At 35.8% G+C, this 12,387-nt stretch overlaps 1 protein-coding gene and 1 long non-coding RNA gene across 5 annotated transcripts in view; one reads left to right on the forward strand and one right to left on the reverse strand.

Annotated features, from left to right (window-relative positions):
* Window positions 1–12,387, forward strand: part of LOC144255745 (uncharacterized) — a 471,309-nt gene that overhangs the window by 369,924 nt on the left and 88,998 nt on the right. The window lies entirely within an intron of this gene.
* Window positions 1–12,387, reverse strand: part of Pcsk1 (proprotein convertase subtilisin/kexin type 1) — a 37,313-nt gene that overhangs the window by 2,114 nt on the left and 22,812 nt on the right. The window contains exons 9-13 of the mRNA XM_026385861.2: window positions 11,733–11,833; window positions 4,125–4,358; window positions 3,015–3,172; window positions 1,525–1,658; window positions 46–207 (exon numbers count right to left, since the gene is read on the reverse strand). Coding sequence (XP_026241646.2) covers window positions 46–207; window positions 1,525–1,658; window positions 3,015–3,172; window positions 4,125–4,358; window positions 11,733–11,833 — 789 coding nt within the window. The remainder of the gene's footprint in view (window positions 1–45; window positions 208–1,524; window positions 1,659–3,014; window positions 3,173–4,124; window positions 4,359–11,732; window positions 11,834–12,387) is intronic.

Raw genomic sequence — 12,387 nt, forward strand, 5'->3', positions numbered from 1 at the left:
ACCACAGTTCAGAACATAGTGCAATAACAACAGAGCCATACAGACCTCCTCCACGTCCACCATCTTCTCCACCCCTCTTCTGTCATTTTGGACGGTGTTGTAGGATGTATACACACGAGGCTGTTTCATGTGGTTTGGCTGAGTAGAGGTCCCATGCAAGATCAGCTTCCAGTTCACAATTCTCCCTTCATTTTGCATTCTTCCAGACTAGTGAATAAAGCACACACATATTTTAGTATGTGTTTTGAATATAAAATAAACTCACTTAAAATATTAAGGATTTCATAGTCAAAACTTAATTTTAAGATTTTGTGTGTTCCATGTTCAGAGATCTAGTTTGAAAGAAACCACTGGATTCACTCTTGACCTAAAAGTTGGTATTTTATAAGCTCAACAATTAAAAAACTGATTAACTGCTTCATATTCAAGCATCTAATTAAAAAAGCAGAGCTCTCTTATATAATTTTTCTTTCCCAGATTGGTTATATTCTTAAAAATTTGATTATAACTGTTTTCTAAACTATCTAAAAAAATCTAAACATGCTGGTGGGACCATAAATTAGTATAACTACTATGAAAATCATCATGGAGTTTCCTCAAAAGAGTAGGAAGGGAACCACCATATGACCCAGCTATACCACTCCTCAGGATTTATCTTGGAGAATTAAAGCCATTATACTACAGTGATTCTTTATTCAACCATAAAGAAAAATGGAATTATATCATTTGCAGGAAAATGGATGAAAAGACAGACCATCATATTAAGTGAAATACGTCAAATTCAGAAGGTCAGGAGTCTTATGTTTTCTCTCATATGTGGAAGCTAGAGAGGAGAAAGGAAAACAAAGATGGGAGTGGACTTCCTAAAAATCAAAGGGAGTTCAGTACAGGAAAGAGACCTAGGTGTGGGTTGGAGGAGGGAGAGGGCATAATATTGGCTGAATTATATTGTTATATTGTGTGCATATAAGAATATGTAACAACAAATCTGTATAACTATAATGCACCAATAAAACAATGTGGAAGACAAATATCAATGCTGACAGTTTTTTCACTTGAAAAAATGATGTTTTTGGTAACTGAAACTGGTGGGGGGATCTCATTAAATAAGATATCTTGCTGAATATGAAGCTGCTACTTGTTATCCACCGTAGAATACTTGCAGGAGGGCCTTCAGGTGACTCCAGAAGACTCCATAGCAAAGCTGATCTGAGCATCTAACTTTGGGAATACAGTTGTCTCTCAAGACCATAGGACATGTGGGGCTGTGCTCAGACATGGAACACCTGGATTTGTCCCACAGTCTGTCACATTGTTTATCAGCATACCTTTTCTTCTCTCTAGTATGGCTGGTGCCTAATATTCTTCTAAAATTATTATCTGTTTGAAATAGTATTCTTTGCCCTTCTACTAAGGAGTGGTCAAGTTCTTTAGAGTCCATAATTAATGATGATATAAACTTAGAAGTGCTTCAAAGAGTTGAAAAGTGAATGTGTGTTTCTTCATCCTCTCCTTCATACTTACCATATCTGTAATTCTCAAAGTCCAGGTGCCTACAGGATTCTCTCCCCATGTATGGACAGACATGAAGTCCCAATTCTTAAAGCCATTAGGCGATGTGTCCCGCTCTCTTTCAGCCAACAATACTGTGCTAGTTCCTATTTTCATACAACAAACACAAGTTAATGAATATCCTAACATCTCTTAGAGTGGGATACACTCTTGCATCTTATAACTGAAAATGAAAGCTGGTTGATATTAGTCCTAATTTTCCCTTTTGGTATAAAGTCAGGATAGAGAAAATCACAAGAAAAAAAATGTTTTTATCCACAGCACATTGCCTTGCATAGAATAATTTTTCAAAATATATATAGAAAATAATAATAAATATGTTGTTTAAGGTTTATTGAATAAATAAAGTTATTGAGAGCAACATTTATGACTTGTATTTAAAAAGGGAATCAAAGATCTAAAATACATTGTAATAAAACTATTGTTTTGAAATGTAAAAGGAAATTTAAAAATTTAATAGGTTCTTGAGTCTGTAATCTAAGTAGACATAAAATTAATTTAATTAACTTATTAATTAATTATGAGTTACTTTAATAACCTCCTATCATATAAAAACTAGTTATTTTTTTATACGAAACTTCCAAGTCCAAGTCTTTGGCAAATAAATAAATAATATTTCATTCTAAATAAAAGGATTAAATGAACTATAGACCCATCAATGGAAAAAGAAATGCTTCCTACTAATATTTCAGGCCAAAACCAAGATATCTAGAAAGTATAACTCTAAAATTAACAGAGGCTAATCCAAAACTCCAGTTTATATCCTAGAAAGGGGACCACAGAGGGAGCTCATCTCTCCTCATCTATCACCTATAGAAATCCAATTTAGTCAGTTGAGTACTACTAAAATATGAAAGAGATCAAGACAACTTTAGTGCGATTGTGGCTAAAGATCCAACCAGCTCTCACATCTGAATTAGGACCTGCTTAGGAAAAGGGTATGTGTCTATACATCATATCAAATGGCCTGATTCACATCATTAAAAGGACTGTATTAGTATTTTCAACCTTCTTTTATGGATCAGAATTCCCAGGTTTTTTTTTTACTTTATTCCTTGAATATTTCAGATATATTTGTAAGTTTTGTTAATTATCAGAATAACTTTCACTACTAACGGTTACATAAGAAAAATGAATGGGAGGTCAGAACCCTGGGAAGTGAACATAGTTTGAAAACCCATGACTTGAGGGAAGAATATTAATTGGAATTATTGACATAGATCACATTCTTTGCTTATCTAAGAACCAGTGGGAATGAACAGGATGAGCAAGGCAAAGGAAATCTAACACCAAGAAAAATAAGTATGTTTTTAAGATCTCAAAATAGCTATAATGAGATTTCATTCTATTAACAAACAAAAACAATAATTGATTTGAAATAATTTGATATACACTTAAGAATTTAAACAAATGGCTTAGAAGAATTGTGCCTGTTTGTTTACCAGCAGCAGAAGTTAGTGTGACATGAAGGTCTCCTCTACGGGAATATTCAATTGTTGCTTCAAATTGCACGTGCTCCAGGGACTTGATAGCATTTTCTTGTCCTTCACAAGCTCTTGTTGGAATTTCAATGATAACTTCTCCATTAGCTTGCAGGGCTCTAAATACATTAAGGAATTAGTATTAAATAAAGTGTATGTCTCTTTTCATGAATTTTATGCATAGGTGTACACATCAGACTTCACTAGATACTCAGCTAGGCTTGTTGTCACTCTCTGTTAGGAGGAGAACCCATTCAAGATTAGCTATAAGTGAATTTCATGCACAAGAAAACAGTAAAGAACATAAAGGCTTCAGTATGATGTTACTTACTATAGAATCAAATTCAAGAAGTTTTCTTTTGGATCCATCAAAAGTGGTCCATTACTAGAATATCAAAAGGGCCCTGTTTTTATGATTTTATCCATAAGGCCTTTCTAAGGCAGCTCTCGAGCCTCTGATGCTTGGGTATTTTGTGTGAGTGGGTTTTCAGTATTATTCTGGTTGCCTTGACAGAAATAACAAAATATTCATAGCAGTTTCTGCTTCTGTGGCCACATACATTGAGTCAAAAGTGGTCTGTGTAAAAGCAGATCCTATATGGATAAAAGATCCTATATGGAAGAAAAGTGAAGAATCCCACAGCTCTATGGCTCTTATAGAAAAGTAGGTTTTAGGTAACACTGGTTTAAAAGTACTTCATTTCATTAACTCTCAGATACATTTTTAAAGAGTAGTCTAGTATCTTTGAGTCTAGGATTAATCTTAAAGCTAATGACTGGTTGGTCACAGTTTAACTGACAATGCTTTCTCCTAGTGGTACATAAAACAATGGTGCATTTTAGACAATGCAAAGTCATGGGTGTTGTAGAGGGAAAACAATGAAAATATGCTAACCTGATTTATAGATCTCAGTAATCCCCCATGAAAAGCCATGGAGAACACTGGCAAATTCCTTCTCCATTGGTTTAGAAGGATAGGCACAAGTGAAATTTAGGCAGAGTAACAAATTCTTTTATTAAATTATGCCAAACATTTAAATACATTTATTTAAAATTCCTGGAGACACTTACCTGGGCTCAAAGTCATTGTCTTTTACAACACATTCCTTCTTCTCAGGCACACTGCTCCAGGTCCCAGGATCCGCTAAATCCACCAGAGCTTTGGCATTTAGCAAACCAAATCCAAATCGACTGTTCACCATCAAGCCTGCTCCATTCTTTTTCCATCCAGGGTTATTGGCCAATGGGTCATATTCAGAGGTCCAGACAACCAAGTGCTGCATATCTCTCCAGGTGAGATTTGGGCTGGAGGGGAAGTGACCCAAAGGATCTTTCAGGGATAAAATGAAGTTTCCTTCCCAAAGCAAGTGCTAACAATATGCATCTTTATTCAGGAATTATGAACTACCTTCTGCGATTGTACCAATATTATTATAGTGTCTATTGGTGTGCTCTTTTATTTGGCATCCAAAATGCAGTACTGAAAACTTCTGCCTATAAAATATGTCTTACTATAAGTAAAATTCAATCTTCTGCATTTCAGAAATGTAAAACTTTGTCCCACATTTTGAATTATTTCCATATAACTTGAAAAAAAATGGCATCTGCCCCACTTGTGAGATCAGATTACAGTCTGGTTTGCTGAAGCAGGAAAGAGGCAGTGAAGAATACTGAGCCTTAGCAATGAGGACCTTGAATCCCACAAAAGAAAGTTTATATTTTACCCTTTAGGGAATGGGAATCATGGAAGTTTTTTGAGCAAGGATATAGTAAAATTGGAAGTCTTAGTAAAATTAATTTAGCAACAATATAAAGATTACTTAGAGAGGCAAGGGATTGAAATCTTTGAAAATATGATGAAACTTTTCTTGATCACCCTATTTAAAATATTAATCCTCCCCATACACTCCCAAGCTCTTACCCTGTTGCACCTTTTCTTTTTCCATAGCACTTATCATTTTAAAACATACTGGGAAATATATTTGTTTTGTGTATTATTAATATATGTCTCCCTGGCTAGAACTTAACCATGAGAAAGAGTAAGATCCTTATCTATCTTGTTCCCTGATGTGTAACAAGCACCCAGAGGAATGCTAGGAAGGACATATGCTGAGTAAATATCGGTTGGTTGAATGATTATGTGCCTACGTTAAACAGACTGAATATAATTTTAAAACTTATTGCTATTAGTCATTTGCTTCCCTTGCCTTTGAGACCTGCATTGTTTCCCTTAACCAATCAAGCATTATGTAATAAATAACACCCAAATACTTCTCAAGGTTCCTATTCCTACTTAATATGAATCTGTAGACCAATCACTGGGGGAATCTGGCTCAATTTGCTGCCTTTCCCCAGGGGAAAAAAATGCACTGATTATACAATCCCTGGTACACCTAGGGATTGGGAGTACAAACAATGGGACTCAAGCTCCTCATTACAAATCAGACCACAGGCAGTTTCAGTCTTTCCCTGGTAGGCACTAGATAATGGTGCCCTCCAATGCTAACCTACTTGCCAACTGGGGCATTACAGCCTCCGAGGGGCCTAGCAGTCAAGGTTTCAGGCTCCCTGGCCATCAGGCTCTTTGCATTTTGTACATCTCTGACTCCTGTAGGTGAGTGCCTTCTTCCCAGGTGTCTTTGTCTAAGGCCTTGGGCAGAGGTCTTCTTCAGGCACTTTTACCAAGGTTTCCTTGTGAAGGAAGGGAAAAAACCTTGAAGACACTGTTCCTTGCTCTGATTCAATACCCAGTGCTTTTCTACTCCTACCCTCCCACAAGCCCTCTCTCCCTACACACCTGAAGGTCCACAAAACTGCTGAAGCCTTTTCTTCAGGGTTCCCTCTACAGAGAGACACCCTCATGTCCGTACTCATCCTCATGACGGGTACACTGCTCCATGAGGGAAAATGGAATCAGGCTAACTGGTGCTTTCTCTGGTTCTAAATTCTTGCTTATACCATAGCAGTGGGTGATAAAAGACTGACTCAATGCTTTCATTTTGCATTGTTGCTTTAATGGGCTGCTCCAACATCTGATAGCTCAGCTCACTCTCAGTTGAGCTGCATTCCTACTTGACTCCAGAAAATGATTGATGGAGACCATAGAAGGACTCCAGCTCAGTGACTCTCAGTGAATCCCAGACCACTTGTATCATAAGCAACTGGAACACTGGTAAATAATGAAAATTTTAGAGTCCCACCTCAAACCTACAAGTCAAAATGTCTGAGGATAATGGTGCATGGTGGTCCATGTCTATAACCAAGTTTCATTCCCAGATATTCAGGAGGCTGTTAGAAGGATCCCAAGCTAGAGTCCAGCCTGGGTAACTTAACCAGACCCTGACTCAATATAAAATGAAAAGGGCTGGGAATTTAGCTCAGAGGTAGAACACTCCTGTACGTACCTACCTACCTACCTACCTACCTATCTACCTACCTATTTACATATCTATCAGTTTCCTAAATAAATCAATAATTATAAGAATAGGGCATGATTTTCATATTTTTAAAAATCTGTCTAGTCAGTTCTGTATCATAGTGAAAATAACAGGAGCTGGTAGAAAGATTACACAATATGACCAATTAAGACAATTATAAATCATTTCAAATCATGGGGTCAGAATAGGGAGCAGTAGAAAACACATTAAATTGCATTCTACTATCAAAGAACTTGGTGATCCAACTACTTTATCTCTCTGGGCCTGAGTTAACTCATTTATAATATGAAAGGGTAGAATATGACAGTCTCTAGAATTCCTTACTGTTCAGATATTCTATCTGCCTAATATTATAAATACCTTTTTTAAAAAAACTTTTTTTAGTCATAAGTGAACACAATATCTTTATTTTTATGTGGTGCTGAGGATCAAACCCAGTGCTTCACAAGTGCAAGGCAAGTGCTCCAACACTGAGTTACAACCCAGCTCCACACATACCATTTTTTAGCTCTTGTTTCTTTTTTGGTTATCCTACCTTCAGGAATCATTAACTGAGTGAGCAGAAATGGCTATTTTCTCAAGGTAGAACCTAATCATATCCTATAATGCAATTTATTGAAACGTGTGTTTTCTTCCAGTCTGTCAAAAGGAGTCTTAAGTAAAAGTCTCCTATCAAGGTGGTCAATGGGCAACAAACCAGTTTTCCATTTGTATCCTCAGTGTGTGTAGGTGTACTTAAGAGGGTAGGGATGAGGAAAAGTATAAAGGAAGTACATGTCAGGGAGCTGATAATCATCTACAAAGCTTACACTTTCTATATTTCTAAAGTGGAACATTTATTTAATATTTAATTGCAAGTTGTACTGTTTTTTAAAAATTTACCCTATATAGTCTTTGAAAAATATTTCAAGAGCTTCACTGTCATACAATTAGGAAAGTTAAACACATTTTCCTAACAGAGTTATTCTTCATTTGTGTGTTTGCGTCTCATAAATTAAAAACAGCTGTTAACAATAGTGCAAACTTGTTCCTGACAAAGCCTTCCTTTGTCGATAAATGCTCAACTGCATCCACAATAATTAAAAATTTTAAAACTGCATTGTGTTGCTAATCAAGGGTATTTACAGAAAATAAGCATTACAGAATTAAATGGTGAACTGAAGCATTGTTTCTCATTAGAAGAGATGTAGGTCTGGAGACAAAATTAATTCTAAAGTGAAAATTATTAGAGGCTACCTGTTTGGCCTAATCACACACCTTGGTGAGTCTAGATGCTGAGTATTTTTTACTTTGGCCTTTCTAACATTTTTCAACAAGAAAGATTTTTTTTGTGTGATTTTTCCCCAATTTCCAAAGGCTCCATATGCATTATTGAGAATCTATGTTTCTAGACTTCAATAAAAACAGAAAATTGGTTTGCCTGTTTGTTTATTACCTCCAAAGGTATGAAGGAATCCATGGTTCACATCAGAATTGTTCTCCCTTATTAAAAATTATTCTGATTCTTTTTGAGGTTTTATGCATAGACCAAGGTGATTGTCTTCCAACTTTCTTAGGTATATTCACTACTTAATAAAGAAGGTGCCACAGGCATGATGTAAGGCATTTATTTCTTAATATTTATCTCTAAGATATACCTATTAAGGTATTAAGGTACCTAATGGACATCTGGAAAAGGCTGTAGAAAATAGTTCTTTATAGCAGTTGTTTCTCAAAGTTAGGTGAAGGTACTAATAGCATTAAAACTGTCTAGGGTACTTGCTAAAAATGGCAATTCCTGGGCTGTAGGGGAAACTTCAGAATCTGAGTTGCTGGCAATAGGATCTGGAAATCTGATGTTAAATAAACTCCTCAGGTGATTAGTATCTATGCCAGCATTCAAAAAACACTGTTCTTAGGAAGAGAAATATCCCCCTATACATAAGTCAACCCAAAATATGTTTTCTCTTTTTCTTTCCTTATTTCTCTACCTTCATCATATTTAAAGCAGCTAATACACAGTGTGGCAGGACACTTAGGAGGAACTCATAAATATGTGTTCATTTACTTCAATCTTCCTAATCCTCCTTTATTTGATGGAATGTAAGGCATCCACTCAACATTCCTCTCTCCCAAGGCTGTGAAGGCAACATAGTGTAATTGCTGATAGCATAGTTTTGGGGGCAGATAGACCTGAGTATAAATCTCTTTATGGGATTCTGGTTATATTTATCAACTTCTCTAAGCCTCAATTACTTCATTGATAAAATCCAATTAATAATTTCTATGTTATAGGAATGTTGCAAGGATTAGAATTAATACATATAAGTGTGTGGTGTGTAGTACAAAATGGATAAATATTGATCTCATTATTCTTGATAAGTTTAGTTCAGAGTATTTTATCATCCAGTTGATTCTTAAGGGATGGTACCTATTTAAGTGATTTTCTGAATCTTGAGTGTCTAGATATAAAACTTGATCACACATCTAGAAATTTTGGTATTGAGATTTTATTATCTAATAATTTTGGTATTGCAATTGAACCATCCAATCCAATTGAGAACAGAAATCTCAATAACTTCTATGTAACTTGGAAAGAAAGACATAAGATCATATCTATATTACTGAGAAATTATAAATGTAAAGACAGATCATGTCCATCTCACTTCTGAATAAAAATAAAGGGAACTGAATTCTTGTGATTTGCACTTAGGATAGCATAGACAGAATGCTGTGGAACCTACATACCATTCCCCAGAAAATTTCAAACACACTCATAAGCAATTCTGCATTTAGTTGCAAAGACATTCATGGACCTCAGGGATCCACCTTGTGCAATATAAGCCCTTCTTTAGAAAGACTCATCAGAGACAAATAAAATTAATGAGACTAGGTCATTCTTAGATGATTTTCTCCTTATGTAGAAAAAGAAGGTTTGACATTTTAGGAACCAGCAATTAAACTTCAAAAATTTCTGGTTTTGACTGGAATTTATACAAGTGTTCAGCTAGATGACTATTTCTAATATATTCATCATTAGACAAAAGTAGGCTAGGCCTAGTTGTTATATTTACATGCATCTGACAAGTGCAGGGAAGAGAAGAAAGACTCTACACTTATGATTTTAAGGCTGGCTTTGTTTTAACATCTCCCCGTGACTAACGATCTATATTCTGAGATCGTAAATACTCTGTTTCATATTTAGACCTTTTACCACCAACCTCAACAAGTCATGTTGGATTATCTCTATATACCCTTATCTTTGATTTCAAATCTGAGAATTTTATAAAGGGAAGAAGTTTGAAAAAAATTGGTGTGTTTGACCCTTTCATTCATTTTACAACTGGACAGATGTAGCCCTAAATGTGAATTATCTTGCTTAAAGCCAGACAACTAGTAGTATATTTCCTTGCTTGGACTATTTTTTTCTTCAACATTGGTTTGGATCTTCTGGTGCCAGTTATAGCTTGTGTTCATGAATTTTTGTCTTCTGTCTATCCCTCCCTATTACAAGTGAACTCAGATTCTAAATATAGCTTTTCTGTTAGCCTCCCCATCTACTTTTGATCAAGTACCTGGATTTCTTTCTTTCCTCATCAAACATCTCAGTCCTTCTAAGCAGCTAGACTATTTGTAAGATCTTTGGCAGACTGTCTTGCTTAGCCACTGTGGCTATGTCATTGCTGAGATACCCAGGAACTATACCACATGACCACCAGGAGCCCCAGGGCACCTAGAGCTATGCTGGACTCTCCTGGACAAAGGCTCAGCAACTTCTGGGCTTTTCAGTTGTGGCAAAGGCAAAGATGTTCTGTTCCACTGCTCCTGTGAACATAGTTCACTGAACATGGCATGAGGAGACTGCATTGTCCTCTCTCTAGAGAAAGTGTGACTTCTTCTAGAACAACCTTCTTACTGGGAAGGACAATACTAGTTTACAAGATTTGCTGTCACCACACCACAGCAGAAAGTACAAATAAGGAAAAATAAAAAAAAAAAATCTATGGATTTGTCATATATGATGATTAGTTTTCTTATTCATTATTAAGTATTAGATTGTTGAAGTAACTATTTTGAGGGAAAATAGACGTCCTACACCAAAAGAAATTCCAGGAGATTTAGAATTTAAGTATGACAAAGGAACCAAAATGAAAGACAAATGAACCCAGTTTTTGGCTGTGCAGATTTTTCTGAGCATTAAAGCAAAGAAAGTAGCTTTAAAGTAACAGACTGGCAAACATGTTTATTTACATTCTAACTTCATTAGACTAAAAATGACCTATAAATAAATTAAAAAGTAAATGTCAAATTGATAAAATACTGATAGATTTTCTTCATTAAACAAAATGAAGGCCATAAAGAAGCAGTCAAATGGCCAAGACAAATAACTACATGACAAAGTATTGAGTTTCTTTAGTAATTAAACAAAAGCATAGAAAAATGAGATTCTATTTTCACCTGTCCAATTAGCAAACATTTTAAAAGATAATAAAAGTAGTTTGGCAAGGGTTTTGGAAATTGGTACTCCCAAATATATACTCCTGGTGTGAATAGAAAATTATATAGTTTTTCAAGGTAGGAATTTATTGATAAGTATTAAAAAGCATTAAAACACTCCTGCTTTTTGGTCCAGAAATTCACAATCTGAGCATTTACCCTGAGAAATTTATCAGAGATGGCAACAAATTTTTATGGACAAGAGTGTTTAAGCTTAATTAGATGACTTTAATAATTTGCTATTTATACTATGAAAAGATGAAAATTCTATCTTTAATTCTCATGTCCCTTGACATAGTAACATTAACTCCAAGACTAGCTTATTCTGAAAAAAAATGTTTTGTAATATTGTTATTCCTAACACCCACAGGAAATTATTTGAATCAAATTCTGCCTAATGAGAAGAAGTCCTGTTTGTTAGGGGGAACAGGACTTGGAGAGACAACATGAATTTATAAAGGTCAAGGAAGATTGGTTTGAACATGAGAAAGCATGGGTGGATGTTTAATATACTATAGGATGTATTATAAAAACAACTACAAAATAATGTGCATAACAGAATCTTAATTTTGTAAGATATGTGTATTTAATCTACACTGATAGCTAACAAAAGTTATCTCAAAGTGTCAGGAAGAAAGCTTATCTTTACTGCTGTTTTGTAGTTTTCCAAAATTTCTACTGTAACCATGTATTCAGTAAGTAACAAGTATCACTAACAAGGAGAAGCAGCCTCAGTAAAGGTGATTAGAAGATTTCTGGTTCTTACTTTGCTTCCAAGGCCAGAGCGAAAATGCCAGCAGCCAGAGGTGCAGAGGCAGAGGTGCCCGTGTGGGTCTCAGTGCAGTCGTTATGCAGGTCAGCACTTGTCTGGATGGTAACAGGGAGGAGAGAGAGGTAGGATATATGAGGAGTGTGAGACAAGGTAACCACACCAAGGTCTGCATCTGCTATGACCAGGAAACTCAGCTGATTCGATTCCCTACTTCCTCCTCTAAACCATGAGCGGATGTTTGCCATCTGCTGATATTTTAGTTCCCTCTCCTCTATATGCAACTTGTCTACAATTCTGGCAGCAAGATGCCTTTTCGGGGGATGAAGTACTCCCACTATGAATATTTTCTCTTCTGAGATTCCCAAATGAAACGCTGTCTATAAAAAAGGAACTGTTTTGACATCACTGTGAATCATGCTGGCCCATTAATCATCAGGTCCATTGTGTTTGGTCTGTAATATTTAGAATTTCTGCCTCATATAAAACTCCTTTTGCCCTTTGGACTAACATTTAGCTGCCTCTTCAGCACAAGGATGTTAAGCCATCCTGATCTTGAGCTACTTGCACAGGATCTGCTTAGTGTGTAGTTTTCATGCTCTGGGACTAGAGTTGACATCTTTGAGTTAGTGTCTCCATTTGCACTTTGTTG

The sequence above is a fragment of the Urocitellus parryii genome, chromosome 1 (genome assembly GCF_045843805.1).
Source record: "Urocitellus parryii isolate mUroPar1 chromosome 1, mUroPar1.hap1, whole genome shotgun sequence".
Lineage (NCBI taxonomy): Eukaryota > Metazoa > Chordata > Mammalia > Rodentia > Sciuridae > Urocitellus > Urocitellus parryii.